Source organism: Ischnura elegans, chromosome 8 (genome assembly GCF_921293095.1).
Source record: "Ischnura elegans chromosome 8, ioIscEleg1.1, whole genome shotgun sequence".
Taxonomy (NCBI): domain Eukaryota; kingdom Metazoa; phylum Arthropoda; class Insecta; order Odonata; family Coenagrionidae; genus Ischnura; species Ischnura elegans.
In genome coordinates, this window is record NC_060253.1 from 3263688 (window position 1) to 3280817 (window position 17130).

The 17130-nt window shown below is 38.9% G+C and overlaps 1 protein-coding gene across 1 annotated transcript in view; it reads left to right on the forward strand.

Moving 5' to 3' along the window:
- LOC124163709 (adenylate cyclase type 6-like) overlaps positions 1-17130 on the forward strand; it is a 241491-nt gene that overhangs the window by 190544 nt on the left and 33817 nt on the right. Inside the window, exons 12-14 of the mRNA XM_046540776.1 lie at positions 6388-6546; positions 8359-8503; positions 16532-16683. Of these exons, the coding sequence (XP_046396732.1) occupies positions 6388-6546; positions 8359-8503; positions 16532-16683 (456 nt within the window). The remainder of the gene's footprint in view (positions 1-6387; positions 6547-8358; positions 8504-16531; positions 16684-17130) is intronic.

Sequence of the window (17130 nt, forward strand, 5' to 3'; positions counted from 1 at the left end):
ACAGTTACGATCGTGGAATTGTTTTAAATGGGACCGTATGCAACCTCACCTCTGGAAAATCTGTTGTTATTTTCTAAAAAAAACGTATATTACGGCACTTAGAATCATGTTCTGTTTCGTCATCTTCAGGTGAATGAGATACAATTGCCGACAGTTAAAAAGAAAAAAAATCATCAAATTTATTGGAAGATTCTAAAAATGAAGTTTCACTCCATCGAAAATATTAACATTCATATCTACACTAAGGGCGGAATTCGAAATGAAAAATGTTTTCGTCTTAGCCGATGTCCAAGGACTCCTTATACCGGCTGAGCCTCAATATTTTTTCTTTGCTGATTTCGCCTTTATTAGGTATATTTTCACTATTTGTGCGAGACTGCGTACAAAATATTAGTTTCACGGATTGTTTTTATTAAGATTAATGTCTCAAAATGCGTCAACTTGTCCGCATAAAGCTGCAGACGGCACTTATGAATCGTGATCGCGCGGTTTTGCTTGAAGTTTCGAAGTGCATTGCATCGGGAATGGATAGCCCGGCGTCCACTTGCCAGATTTCGCGATCGGCTCACCCGTGGTAGTTAATAATTGACATGTAGTTGGCAAGCGCCCGACAGCGGCTTGAAATGCTCGCGTCGGCCGGCCTCTTCGAATCGATGCGCTCACTTCCCAAATCAATTGGCTTAGAAGCCCCGTGGGAGCAGGCCACTCGCGTAACATATTAAAGCGTGCCGAATACGAATTCGAGGCGTCAGCTTCTCCCGAAGAGCGCCAGTCTTGACGTTTCCGATTGCTCTGCTTTAGTGCCGTCGCTCTTATTCAAATCAAAGCAGTCCAAATTATCCAGTTTTAACTCTGGTCTTTGATGGACAGTTTGTTGTTCTGAAGCGAAACTTAGGCAGTTTTAGTCGTGACGACTATATATCGCTTCTGTGACACCCTCTCGTTGGACTGCCTCCTGCCATCTAACCACGACATTTCATGTTTGACAAATTTTACAGGAGGGCATTTAAAGGCTTTAGAATCTCAGGGGAAAGGACTGGCACCCAAACTCAGAAGTCACCATCAGTATCAAACGACTGCGGCTAAATGTGGATTAAGCCTTGCTTTTACATAATACTCTGCGAGCCACCTCAAAGGGTTTATGGCAGGGGGTGAGTGCACACCAGCACCCAGCATGCAATGCAATGCGCTGCGTCTTCATGGTCATACGCTGCCCTCACCCAAGGTGCGTATTAATTATCCTCTCTCCTACAAGATTCGACCCTTAAACAATGATCTTTTGGGAAGCTAAATTATCCGATATAGTTCTCCCCACTCAGGTCACAAGTTTTATAAAAGTTATAAGTTATTCGAACACACAGCAACAGAACACCTTTTCCCATGCATTATAACACGGTTAAATAGTAAATCCTCAAGTAAACTTCTTAAAAAGCCTTTTAAAATTTCTTTCAGTGCATTCTCACAAGTGACTTTAAGCATTAAAATCTCAAAACACTTGAACACTTGAACCCGCTTCACTCACTTTTCGCCATGATATCTGGGGGAACACTAAGGAAATGTGGAACTTCGTGACGTCACTCACTTCCTCCCACACTTCCAGCTGAGACCACCTCTTCTTCTAGCCATCTTGCAATTTGCCATTACCTCTTATGGCAGATAAGTGAGCGTCCCTTCGAAAATAGAATATTACTCAGGAAGAAATGGGTTTACGTAATTATTGTGAGTCAGGATACTTCTGCGGAAATTCATCTGCGAATAAACTTCAGGGTATGAAGAAAGTAAGTACACGCGAGTCATTGTCGCCGGCCATTTCGGTTGCAAGAAAATCTGACGCTATTATTCTCCCAATTTCGTGAGTTAAGTCGCAGTATATAATATTAATTATATAAATACCGAAAATTTATATGCTACTACGATAATTTTTCAGTAGGAGTCCGACTTTGAAAAATGGAGGAAGGTTATTCCAAGGAAGGATTATGTTTTAGCACTTAGCGGGTTTGCAAATGTGTTTTTCGTGTGTGTAAACTACAATTTCGCCCAGAGGATATCACATAATTGATATCACATTTAGGCGTATAATAATTTTATTTTGCTATTAGTAGTGACAGCATTGCTTTTATTGTGTCGTCGGTGTGTTTCTTCTAGCGCGGCTTGTTTACATCGATTGCGTTTAGTGTTCGCTACGAATCCACGACTTCCGCAGAAGTTTTTAATGTTGCAAGAAAACCTTTCTGTGGCTTGAAATCACATGTGGAACCATGAGAATAAAATAAAATTGTGTGAAAGTTTACCATTTTATTTTATTATCATGGGTATAAAACATTTCCACCAGATATCGCCGGACACTGTGAACATGTGGAACCGTTTAAAATGCGTTCGTAGAGAAAAACAGATTGAGTGTTACGATTGTGAATTCGTGTGATATAATTCTGTGCTGATTCTAATTTCAGTGTTTTAGAAGCGACTATTGAAGTGTGAATGTCTGCCTTTTGATGTTATTTTCATGTTACTCCAACCACCTTTGCGAGGGTAAAACTCTTACTGAATAGACTGGATCTAGGTAAATTTGTGATATATAGCTGAAAGTATGAAGACTTTTCCCTGTTCTAGTGCAATGTACGCTGTTTCAAGATCAATAATTCATTAAATTTCTTTTTATTTCGAGCAATCATTCTATTTACTTTCCCCTTTCTTCCATTGGAATGCAAGGTGGTTTTATAATTTAAAAAAATCTATTTTTAAGTCGCTTTAGGTGTCGGGTTAGTAACATACGGTGAAAGAAATAGCATTGCTTGATACAAAATCCATGCACACCGATATCGGCATCAGTGAGGGTGAGAGTGTTGTATTTTCAATGGGCGATGCTGTCTGTGTACGTGAAAGAATGCTCGCATAGGTATTTTTTAGCGGAATGACGGTAAGAAAGTGTAAGGTATTTTCGTTGAAGATTCCTTACTCTGCTAGTCACAGCATGTATTGAAGTTACGTAGAAAGTGAACTGAATACATGACAATTTTTCAATGGCGATGCATCTATCTCACATAGCAGAGCAGTCATTGTTTAAGTATAATTTTATTTCGGAACCATATACTTATTATATGAAATATGATCTGGCTATTATCTAACGCATCCTATCAGAAAAATTAGTAAAACGCATCATTTTTCACCGTAATTTGGTGAACAAAATTGAGAAATAACTTTGATTCCGTAATGTAACGTCTCCTAACTGCCTCGCCTGCGCTTGGCGCCGCTATAGCGGCCAAAGTTGGAACTTGAATATCTTGCGCGGCCATTGATATCAGTGTCGAGATAGGAGATTACTGTCCTCTTCTAGGGTTCTTGGTTTAGACTTTTGTGAACGTCTTCGCTGAAATCCTCAAGAAGCATCTTTGTACTTTGTTTTCTTTGATATCCATTTTGATGTTTTGTAACAATGTTAAATTTGTCCAGAAGGTTTATAAGTCGTTCAGCGAAATATCTTTCGATGATTTTATCCATGGAAGGAAGAATGGAAATGGTAGGGTAATTGCTCGTATCACTTTTCTTGCCTTGTTTGCATATTGGTCTAACAGCAGCTACCTTTAAATTTTGGTGTAACTTGCCGTGATTTTTATTTAGATTAATCCAGTGGGATATTGTCACAATAATTTCGTATTTACAACTAAGATCCATCATTCTCATGCTATCATGTCCAGGAGATTCATTTTTTGAGTGACGTAAAATATTTTGAACATCGACTGGAGTTGCTGCAGGCAGTGGCGCAGCGATGGGAGGGTTTTGGGGGTTAAAACCCCCCCAGAGCTCAGTGAAATTTTTAAGTTTAATTCATTTTACTTATTTGGATCAGTATTACTTAAAGAATAGTGTAAGGATTAATCAAATATACATCAGCCGTAAAACTGGCCATTTTGAACCATTATTCCTAAAATTTTTCTAGAGGAGGGCCCTCGCAACTCCTGCTTACCCTGGCGGGTATGTAATACCTCTAAGTATTATTTGTGCCCAAAGCCCCCCCTAGCCTTAATTCTTCGCTGCGCCCCTGGTTGTAGGCATTAGTAAGGAGGTGGATGGGATATTTTTTATTGTACCAGCGTTAGGTTTTGAGCAATTAGGATTTATCTTTTTTATGTCTGTAGCGAATTGTGATGCAAAAACTCGAAGACATAGTTTAAATTACTATCTTTAAGATTTTATTTTATTTGCAAGCAATGCCTGTCTTCCTGAAGACCTCCTTAAGGTTATTAATTAATTTCCAGGTTTTCCTGATGTCATTTTTTCTTCTTGTAAGATTTGTGTTAATGTAAGAGATTTTTGACCGCCTTATCAAGAATGTCACCTTATTTATTTGAATTCTATAGTTGTTTTTGTGCAATTGGTTTGTCGGGTTGGATTTAAATTTTTTTAAAATAAAGTATCTCTTTTCTGTATTTCTAAATAAATGACATCATTTATCCAAGAAAATTTATACTTTTTATTACCAATATTTTTCCTCTTCCTCATTTTAGATAATGAATAAACATGGTTTAAATTTTCGCTTAGCTGTTGATGGATGCAGTGAGGATCATTAAGTGTAAGCAATGTCGACGAGTTTATATTATTCATTAATTGCTTTACTCTCCTGCTACAAAGACGTTAGGATTGTATATTACCATTACCACCAGGTATGTCCTTATGTGTATGCATGAAAACACCAGCTGGAAATTGATAAGATATTTTTGTTGTTATTATGAAGCCATCAATTTTGGATTGGAAGCCTTTGAAATTTAGGTTATCCAGGGGTGTTTTTTTTACTTCTGTTCTTGTGCCTTCAGTGACGCAAGTTGTGAGTCCATGGGTTGCAAGTAAATTTTTGTAAATATCCACCATAGTATCTTTCTTTAATTTCAAATTAATGTTAAGATCACCAATCAAAATTTTTTTTGTCTTGTCCGCCTTGAAGAAAAGATTCTAGACTAATGAGAAAATCTTTTTTGTTTGTCTGTGGTGCTATATTAATAAATATTAGTAAAATAGTGGCGGAATTATCATCTATTTTCAAGATTAAGGATTCATATTTATCGAACTCCAAATCAACCACCGTAGCGGATATACCTTCCCCTGAGAAAGAACATTACTCCTCTACCCCTTTGCTTCTCCCTCAATTCATGGAAGGAGCTGAAACCTGGCAAACGATAAGGATGTAGCGCAGATGACTTGACACTGACCTCAGCCCCAGCATACATTAACAGTACCTACTCACAAATTCACCGTGCCCTTGGCTGAGGAAAGCAAGACTGCTCTTTGTTAGCTCGATATCTTCTCTCTCGAAGGCAGCATCTGATAGTCCTCTAGTTCTATCCTAACCTCTATTTGTTCCTCAGCCGTTGAATAAGAGTTATGCCTCGTACCGTTTCTTTCACTGCAACGGCAGGTCACACATCTCCAAATTTCCTTCTTCTTAGTTGACATTGACCCGTATGTAGATTCTCTAATACCGGAGCAGTTGTGGTGTATGAGCAAAACACATCCATACATACTCATCATCGACAATGGTTTCGTCTCACTTAGAACTGCACTTCATGTGTAACACGAATCAAACACGTGAAAGAAACTAGGAGAAGGCCGGAAACTTTTTCATCACGTCACGTCGACACATGTCGTTAACAACAGGAAATCTCAGATCTTAGTAGTATTACCAATGTAATTGATATGCCAAAAACAAGGCATACGTGTCAGGAAAACTATAGAGCCACTCTAGCACGTCCGTTCACTATTGCTGCCATGACATGATTGATGACTGTAATGACTTGAATAATAATAATAAATTCCTATAACACCCCGAAACAGTGCTTGAAAACAGCGCATTTAAAATTTACTACGATTTGCCTATCCAAACAGATAAAACTGTAGTTAATAATAGACCAGATATAATGCCTATTGACAAGAAATATAGAACTTATTACATAGTTGATATTGCTGTGCTACTGCCGCATAACATCGAGACAATAGCCGGAAAAATAGAGTACCAAGAATTGGCAATAGAAATAAAAAGAATATGAAATATGGAACAGGTTTATATAGCTCCAATTGTCATCTCAGCTACCGGTATCATTCCAAAACATATAAAAAACAGTTTCAAAATACTCAACCTTCATCCAAATACATACATCATATTGCAAAAGGCCACAATAATGTCAACATATCATATCACGAGAAAATTTTTGAACGTAATTCAACAGTAAAGAGTAACCTTGGAGAGAACCCATGCTCTTTACACTGAAACAACACAGTGAAAACTGAAGAAAATTTTGAAGGATAATAACAATAATGATAATAATCTCCTGAGGGCACTTTTTGACACTATTATTTCCTCTCTCGATGTGCGAACGTGCGATGCCTCCTTTGCAGTCTCGTGCGTGACGTGATGGGTCTGGAGGTGAACATGCGCGTGGGCGTGCACTCCGGCCGCGTGCACTGCGGCGTGCTCGGGCTGCGCAAGTGGCAGTTCGACGTCTGGTCCAACGACGTCACGCTCGCCAACCACATGGAGAGCGGAGGAGTGCCAGGGTGAGTGGTTCAATCCGTATGAATTCTCTTCCTAATGTTTTTAAACCTGTGCCCGTTATCCCGGAGTTTCCTTTCCAAATATTTGAACTACTTCGATGTAAGTTATGTTAAATGAATTCGGTAGGTATGATGCAGTCGGTGGCTTTTAGGCTAACGCCTGCTTCAAATTGTTACCGAATTCACTACTCTATTATACTAGAATTCATGTCTATGGTTTCATGGCTAAGTAGAAGTGTAGTCTTTTGCGTTCTATCAGCACTTATTCACGCATGCGCATTGGTATAGTGTTAACTCAGAGAAATAACGATGCATTTTGGAAAACAGGGAAAGTATATAAATAAATGAATGAAATCATATAGAACATGACTAAAAATTGGCTGAATTGAAATCCTTACTGTAGTCTCGAGTTTAATTAGATTGAATGCTTTTGAGGGGGTGAGAATGGTTGACATGAATTGTTTGGAGAATCACCCCTCCCTAATTGAAAATGTTCACTTCAATTCACCATTTCATCCTATCCATTCTCTTCCTCCTCATTAACCGCTCACCTAAAATTCTTCTCTCTGTCGCACTCTACAGTACAACTTCTCTACTAAGTACTCGCTCCATCCAAACCTTCTGTCTCCTCCGTATATACTGTAGAAATTTTTTAGGCCGTTTTCCAATCCACGCATTCATTCCCTCGTTCCCTTGCACCCTGCTCCCTTGCTAATGCACTACTGGCGCCATAAAGTGTGAACGGAAATAATGCGAAGTATTGACAGTAACGAAATGTGAAGCGCAGGGTAGTGTTATAGACAACTGGTGGTTGATTTAAGATTGTCGGTTTGTTTACGTTTGTAATTTACGCTGCTTAGCATTTTGACTTTTCTGGCACCGATTGGACGCTCTCATTGTACATAATAAACACAAAATTACTTAAAACTCCAGTTCAAGATTTCTGATTTTTTCATTGCCGCCGTTTTCACGCCCACTTCCTACGAGGGCATGGGAGCATCCGCGTTCCCTTGTTCGCTTACCCTTCATTCCCTTGCGCCCTTGCCGATTGGATCCACCCTAGCTGTCGTCACATCCGTAAGTTAACGATCGAAAAGTGCACGAAGGGGGAATAATTGCGAATTGGAAAACGGCCTATTATTTGAATATCACCGATTATAAATCTAGTTTTGCATGTACGGAAACAAAAACGTAAAATCGAATGATAGAATAAGATAAATATTGCCAGAATATCGATTTCAAAGCTCCTACATGTAAATATGAAATTATGCTTTGAATAACGTGAATTTTCGTTAAAACTAATATTTTAAAAAAGAAAGAGAAACTCAAAGTCCGTATCCGTATATACTCCACAGTTGGTTCTCCTCAGCCACCACGTTCAGCACTTTGTTGTTCCTCCTCCTCTCCGTCCGCTTCACCGTCTCCATTCTCCTACACATCGAGATATGGAACGCCTCCCGTCTTTTCTCGTCCTTTTTCCTCAGCGTCCAAGTTTCCGCTACCTAGATCGCTTCACACTCTCCCAAGCGTTCCTTTTAACTCTTACATAAAGATCCTCGCGTCGGCTCTTTCGTATTCATGAACGCCTTCTTTGCTTGGGCAATTCTCTTCCTAATGTTTTTAAACCTTTGTCCTTTCCAAATATTTGAACTGCTTCGATGTAATTTATGTTTAATGGAGCTCTAAATTTCCCCGAAGGCCACTATAATTTTTTCATATTTTTTAAAATATCCCTTGGTTTGAGGAAGACACTGGGGCCAAAGTATCCCGTATCAGGGTTTTCTCTGAAATGTTGCGAAATGCGCTCATTGGCAGGCGAGTGCACCTAACCAAGGAGACTCTGGAATGCTTGGCGGGCGACTACGAGGTGGAACCCGGGTTTGGAGGTGAGCGGGACGCCTACCTCAGGGACCACAACGTGCAGACCTTCCTGATTGTCGCCGGAGACAGATACGGACAGGTAAAGGGGTCAACCCGATTCGTAGTTGTTGATGTTGCCATTTGTCTGGGAATGCCTTGAAATCGAACTAAGTATCTGTATTCCTGAATTGCCTCGGTGACTTCACCGGGGTTCATGGGCGTTAGGATTTTCCAGGGGTCACACCGCAAGGGTCCACCTTCTTGTGTCTGTTTCTGGGGTCCGTATTGTCGTGGCTCCTAAGTGCGCTAAGGATTCAGGCACCAATGCAATCGGGAAAAGACATCCACCCTACGATGAGCCACGGAAGTGAAAGGAATATGATGAGTGCTCAACTGGAACTGGACAAAGCAAGAGCAGTGAAAGCAAGCGAAGTGAGCGACAGCAGGTCTCCGGTGAAGAGGATGAAGAGGGAGTCGTAACCCCAATGGGGAGTGAAAATGGAATTGTTCAGGTGGAGAAGGATCTTCTGCGCACGACAAAACAAACGGTCTCTATCCTCGGAAATGAGTACTATGCCTGGCTGATGGCCGCAGGGCATTCTGACAGACCAGGGGGCCGATTGTGTGACTTGGCTACCTTTCGATCGTTAGAGATCCGTTCATTCTTAATTGAGCTACAGGTATTCGAACGTTAGCTGTATGGGCGATTGCGTATGGATGATTGTCAACAAGCTATCGAAAGTTACGATTTTCTCAGATTTGCTTGAATTTGGTATACGTTTCGCGAATTTTTTTCTTGTGCGCATGTGCAGTAAGGCTGAGAGTGCCTGTGTTTGTTTTGGAAGGCGAAACTTACTTAACTATATTGGTTTCAGAGAAAATTGGTCAATTAGGCTTATATTATTGAAAGAATTTCACTTTTTGTTTAAAGCGTTCTTATCCTATTCAATATTCCTTTCATTTCTGCCGGACAGTAACTGATATTTGTAATAAGTAGTTATTGCTCAGATATCGCTTATTGTTTTAAAATGTCTCGGTTAGTGTCTATTTCGTTACTATTGCATTTTGCTAAATGATAAATTGTATCATTTTTTATTAAAGTAATTCATTAAGATCAAATGTACGCACGGGTGTTCGATATTGATAGACTCCCGTATTTGCCTTTCTGTGCCCTCAAAAAGGAGCAAAGCCGCTAAATTTCGAATATTTGACAAGAATAAAAATCCACGAATGTAAATTAGTATCTACAAAATAAATAGTCGTTCGGTGAAAAGGTTAAACAAATATCTCGTAATTCCTGCAATTATTAAGTACCTTAATATTCCAATGAAAAACATTCTCTTAACCACAAACCTTTCACCCCTTTCTTGAAAGAAAAAGCAAAGTCATCTTTGATTTCTCCTCTCGTCTCACACGCCCGAACATCACTTCGAAGATTGCACTTTGCTGGGGAAACCACATCGCACCACAGACATTTATTGGAGTACGTAAAAATAAATCCATTCCACTGAATTTACGTGGTCACTGTGAGCTTAAAACAAACTATACTTGAGTACATAAAATACAATATTTTACTTGTCAATAACCGCCCGATGTTACGAATTAAATGAAACCCTATGGAGAATACAAATTTGCAAATAGTGCAGCCACGTTTAAATCAAACATGCAAAAAGGATAATTTCATTGTGATTGCACCGATATGACATGGTGAAGGAAATTTCAACTTGCTCATATTTGTGCCATACTAAACCAATTCGCACAAACTGCATTTATGTATGTCATTCCTCCATTTATTCACATCACTAACGACATAAAACTCCGATTTATAAATTAATTTGAATGCTTAATTAACTTTTTACAAAAAAGACAATCAACATAACCATCAAATGGTAATAAACATTTAAATTAAATCGCAAACCTCGCCTGCGAATGATTGGCGATCGTCGTGACGTCATGTGATGTGTTGACGACGAGACACTTCCGATCGAGAGCCGGAAAACATTCGAACGTAAAGTTACATAATCGCTCCTTCAATTGCTTTCGAGCAGTTGATCTAAACTCCACGGTAACCGGATCTTAGGCTCGATCGTATAGTTACACAATCGGCCCCCAGATGGATCAGCTGGAGAGGCTCCACTGAAACATCTCGGTGTAAGAAAAAGATAAATACTTTACCTTACATAGATATACCCTAGTGCACTGCGCAAGAGCCAAATCTGCATCGAAGGGGAAGGATCAGACGAATCCAGGTGAAAAAGACTATAAAAGAGAAGTAAAGCTGAGATACCAAGATTATTATTATTGAAGGTGTTATACCAGTTTAATGTAGGTGAATACGGAGCTAAACCCCCGCGGGGAAGCCGATCACAAAAATGGACTGTCCAGGTCGAGGAAAGCGTGTCTGTGCACAGGCCAATGACTCTACCACAGGTCTTCTTCGTGATACTCTGCGAGCCGCCTGAGGGGGTTTGGTAAGGGGTTGTCAATCACCACCATATTCCTACAACAACGCGTTCATAAAAATATTAGACATAGTAATAAAAAATATATAATACTAATAACTAAATTTCAACTACTTTTATTTAATTGGCTTCTATTTTTTAGAATTAGATGGTGGATATCACCTACATTGTTTTTAATGCATCTAAAATATAAACCACGACCAATAAAGCTCTTTCATACGCGGATTTGTCACCCTTTCTGGAAATTTAAGTGTCTCTGAGCATTTTATATCTAATTTTTCTGATTTTGTGTCTCTATTTTCTCAACGGTACTGGCGGCGTTTTAAACGCGTGCTTGTCGTTTGATCGCACATTGCAGCACGCATTTTTTTATTTTTCATATTCACCCATCCTGCACTCCGCTCTACTTTTATTAACTTAAAAAAGGCTCACGTTCCTCGGAGTTTCTACGCGCTAAACACCTAGCCTACTCGACCGTGTAATAGACTCTAGAACGGTCCAGTGTTCCGACACATCAAACCAGATGGTACGCCACGCATGGCTGCACAATTTAGACACGCACATGTGTATAACACCCTGTGAGCCACCTCTAGGCTGTTTGGGGCGGTATGCATGATGTGAATACATCTACCGTGTGTATGGCAATTATTTGATGTTTATTGCCATGGGAAAATTTTAATTGTTTAAAACATCTTTTATTGATAATTAATTACGCTTGAAAATGGAATTACAAGCATTAGTAGCTGACCCGGAAAACTTTGTATCGCCTAACAATCAATGAACAGTTTAGTTAAACAATTTATAAATCAAGAGCGGCTGTTCCGTTTTTTATCATTTTGACTTATTATAATAAAATAAGGAAACAAATTCAATAAAACTACGTAAATAAGTATCAAAATTGCTTGTCAGAAAGACATTTTCTTTATTGAATCTACATAATGTGGATAGGAGCACGTTTACGCGGGTGATTTTTTTCAGTAAATTTTATAATTTTTATGCTTTAACTTAAGAAATGTTGGACATTGTGGTTTTATAAAACAGTCAATAATTTCAAAATTGGATGCATTCAGTGTTACCTATTTGCTTTGTTAACTGTAAAAAAATTTTTAAGGTCGATATCTGTTGCGTAAACTTGGCCCGTTCACGGGGAAAGTTAACGCAACGCTAGAACGACGCTTGACTGATGCTGAAAATCGTGTAAAAGCTCCTAGGAAGTAGTATACGTATGAAATGACTTTGGGCGCGCCAGTTATTGTATCTCTGTTAGGAAAAAATAGACTGCGTAAACGTGTTGCATGCGTAAACGCACCACAGTGTGCCCTACACATTCGGGTTTAATCTCTTTAGTCAAGCTTCATCCGATATCATAGGCGGATCCAGGGGGGGGGGGGGGCACGGGGGCACGTGCCCCCCCCCAGACCCTAAAAAATATGCAAGATTTTTAATACGGTCCCATTATCATTGCGTTCGTTTTGTATTACGAGGTATCCTTGTGCCCCACCCAGAACAAAATCCTGGATACGGCCTTGCTTGTGCCCCTCCCAGAAAAAAATCCTGGATCCGCCCCTGTCCGATATACAACAGTTTTTTTGTTATCAAGCGCAAGATAAAGCGGAATAAATATAGCAAAGCAAAGCATTGATGCAGCGAGGGGGGTTTTAGGGAATAAACCCCCCCCTCAGCTCAGAGAATTTTTTGTAAAAATATTTTAATGTGAAAAATGTTCTAACTAATATTTGGGGGACGGATGACACGAACAAAACATATCTAACTTATCATACAGCCATAAACTAACCATTTTGAACCATTTATATTTGTATGAAGCAATAGTTCTATGATACAAAGATATTGATATTTTTGAATGTTAATAACTTTATTAATGCCATGTTGCCAAATGTGGCGGCGCCGGGCCAGTAGGGGCTTTCTCTAACTCGATAGCAAGTCTTATCGACGTTGCTACGTCGTTAGCTTATCGAAAATCTTAACTAACGACAATTGGTTTTCTCTACGCTTGCTTAACGATATTTTCTCGGTAGCACTAACGAAAATTGTCGATACCTTATCCGGGTGCTTGAGAGCACGTCTTAAGCTTATCGACGCCCGCTATAATGTTTTTCGGTATCGGTTTTAAAGTTTTAATTCTGCTACAACAAAGCGATAAAGGTATATTCACTTGAAAAATTGTAGGAACACTTTTGCGAAGGAGATGGAAAGCTTTAAAACGTTTTGCTGTAATCAATTAGTATAAATAGTGGCAACAGAGACATTAGTTTTTGGGGGGAGTAAACGTGCTGTTTGAAGTAGATTTGAGAAAGTTATTAACCTTGTAAAAATTGGTGTGAAAATAATATTTACACATTCCAATTTTGGTGCTTAGATTATTTTTAGTCGGTAGTTTCTTTCGGCTCGATTGATGGGACTTCACTTTTTAGGTAGGAAGCTAATCACTCTTGAGGATAGAGCAAATATAATCAAGCATCTAGTGCAGAGAGAACGACTTAGGAATACTCAGAATCCTAATTTTCGAAGGACTTTTAATTCGGAACAACCGTTTGAATAACCCCCGATATGGCCCTAACACTGACAGATCTTTGATACCTTTTTTGGCTGGCTAAAGCCACCGTTCGCGAAAAAAATAACGGTTTCCCTCTTTTACTCAGAACTCATTAGTCGTCACTTTTAACTTTTGCAATGCTGTTAAACTAAGTCCCAACGAATAATATGCCTGTGTTTTGATGGGTACATGCATACACTTATTTTAATATCATTTGCAGTTGCTGATTGCAGTGATTTTCTATGCCTAATTGTGGCTACCAACGATTAACCTATGCTACGTTTTGCTTTTGTGTGAGTTTAATCAGTAATTCGATGCCTCAACATGGTGAGTGACTATGAAAATATTATATTACTTCCTTAAATGCGCATTTTTTTCTATGTTTACTTTATTGTGTTTATCTTCGCTTTGCGTAGAATATAATTATAAGTAACAACAACACCAACAACATTAACACTTCCGTAATCTTTATTCAAGAAATTGACACTAAAAAACGTTAAGTTTGTGACACGAGTTCACAATCACAACACTCGCGATGATTCCTTCCATGACATCCGCGTAATCTCGGTATTTTTTTATCAACGAATTGATTTCAAACATCCCAAAATATGATGAAAGCGTCAATAAGTTTTTCTAATTGAATAACTACCACTGTGGAAGTTGTGGACTTATAGCGGAAATAAGGCAAACGATGTAAACAAGCCGTGGCTGAAGATGCACTCCGAAATTTACATCGTTATAATACTAATAAAAATAATTTTGTCACTACTATAACCACGAGAGTAAAATTATTATAGGCGTAGGTGAACGAGTAAGTAGCAGACAAAGTCCTCTTCAAGATAATTATACTTGAAAATTACGATACATAATGCACCAAAAGTTGCCGATATTCTTCCATCGACGACTGTTGAATACTTGAATATACACGCTTACTTACACTAATTTCCCCCTTATTTTTATTTTTTTCTTCATGGAAATATATTACGACACATTATAAAAACAGTAAATGAATCCACTACTAAAATGATACTCATCAGTTTTCTCCATCATTTATTATTCTTTTCCAAATCGACCGGTGCGTTCTTTAGCAGCTTCTTGTTTATTTATGGTGACTATTTATCGTTTATTAGTTACCGTAGTTAGGCACTGCTTCTTAATGCTACCGAACGAATAAATCTAGGCATGTGATTGGTTGAAAATTCTAGCCTCACTCGCAGGCGCCGACGGTGTATTGTTTGCTATCGACGAGCCGTGGTCTTGTTTTGCAACGACGAGCTGTCGTTAAGGTGAGATACAGAAATACACTTTCGATAAGAGGGTGTCGTTGCAAGAGAGGACTTTCGTTAACAACCCGTTAACAACAAAACGTTAACGAGTTAGAGAAAGCCCCTACAGCGCCGGTTACCGGGAAGAAAAGTTTCGTGCGCAAGACATGGCAACGCAGCATTCGTTCGCTACGGCGTATTTTTTAATGCCCATATATATTCTATAATACATTAAAATCATGTATTTTCGGATCATATAAAATGTTCAAATTAATTGAGAAGTGTTTCTATTAATTTTATTTTTTCTTTTGGGGTAAACTGTAAAGCTAGATAATTTTTAAACATTTTAGTTATTTTATAACAAAATATGCGTTCCAAAAATACGCAAAAACCATTTTATTATTTTTAATTAATGTTTGCAGCTAACTGTGGAAGATGAATGTTGTAGACGAAGTATTTTTCCCTAGGTTGAGTTACAAAGTTCATGAAATTGACAAAACGGCTAATTTTACGGTGCGCGGATTCAATTACTGCACTCGAGTATTTTGATTTTTGAATTTTTCATTTAAAAAATAAATCAGAACTGAGAATAAAATTTTCTTTAAAATGACGCATTACTCATTGCAATGGTATGCACTGAAGTCAAGATATAAATTTGCAAAGTACAGCGGCACATCATTTTGACACCAACAGTAGTGTGATGTCGTGAGTTGTAAGCCATTTCTTGACAGAACTTCAGATAGGGTGAGCTCTCTTCAGCTAGCATAATCTATACTACACGGCTCGTAATCTCGTAGTTTCCACGCTCGCATCGATGACCCCGCTTACAATTTCGAATCTATTCCGTTGAAAAGCTCAGCAATAGAACAAACCTAATTGTAACATTTCAGTATCCTTAATTTCCTATCGCCGGAAACAAATTCACTTGCACTGATGGCTTGGCTTGGTTTTTGGGATGCCAAAATAAGTTTGAAAATATTAAGTGTTCCCACTGTAAACTGAAAGAGGAAGAGGTGTGTGAGTTCTGTTATTTAGGAAGCAGAATAATTAGCAATGGAATAAGCAGGAAAGAAATCATCTGCAGAATATCCCAAGCGAAGAGAGCATTCCACCGAAGGAAGTGAGGCATGGACAAAGACAGCCGGCGAGAGATACGGGGCCTTCGAAAAGCAGAGCTTCAGAGGAATGATGAGAATCATATGGATAGATAGAGTAAGTGATGAAGAGGTCATGAGAAGAGTAGGAGAGAAGAGAAGCCTCATGAAAACCTTAATAAGAAGACGAAACAAACTTATAGGCCAAATCTTGAGACATGATGGCCTGACGACGATAATCGTCGAGGGACAAGAACAGTTAACGAGGAGCTCGAACGAAATACACGCATGGAACGATTAAAGAAAGGTGTGAAAGAGAAGAAATACGTAAATTAACAAAATTAGCTGATAGGAGAATTGAGAGGTCAAACCAGTTTTAGGATTGCTATGGACGAGTGATAATGATGATGGGACCTTCTTTTTATTTTTATGCAAATCTGCTTCAGCTCCATGAAGTCATTAAAATTCTGATATCCAATCAGGATTGCAAGATATTGGTGTCAAATATTTTTCTCTGGTATCATTATTTTCGACATCACAGCGGCTCAGCATCATTTTGTAGTCTCTTGTTTTGCAACTCTTTCAAATGATGCAATATATTACATTATTCTTTATTTGTACTTAATATTGTAATTAAATATCTATTTATGGCCCAATCAAACGTTTGCATCGTAAAGTCTTCTGAATTTCCCACTTCTCACTTCACCATTTCAAACTGTGTATTTTGCCAACTGTTGGCTTTGTTTCCTACAGCCGCCTCCGGGGGCAGCAGCGGGCAGGGGGGGAGGTGGTGGCCGCGTGCAGGGTCAGAGGTCGTTCAACGGAGGCGTGTCCAAGGAACTGCGGGTCATGGGCCACAGTGCTGCCACCCTCGGCTCAAGGTCAACCCTCTCGCGGAGATCAAAGTAAGCTCTCCCTTTCCGAATGTAATCGCTCAAAATTATCTACTCACCTTAGTATTATCAATTTTTTATAGGCAGATTTCTTGCATTAGTATATTTGCACTTAATGCCTTCCATACATTAACTCTAGAATACCAAATAGCAGTAACGAAGTGTCCTTTGAGAGCACTCAGAATGTTACGAAGGTCAAATGAAGAAGGAAAAATATTTTGCCACTAAACTGCATTTGTTACCACTTTTTTCTTTCGTGGCAACATATTACTTTAGGACGAGCCATGAAATTGCGCGATATTATTGCTCGATATTGGTTTGACCATTCTTTATTGAAAGTAACGTTGTGTCCTTGAAGCCATGGGATACTGGGAAACTCTCACTGTGGAAAATTTTCAGTTGTTGGTCGCATGGTTGTGCCAATGTCTCTTTCGAATGAATGTGGGTGGAGTGTATTGG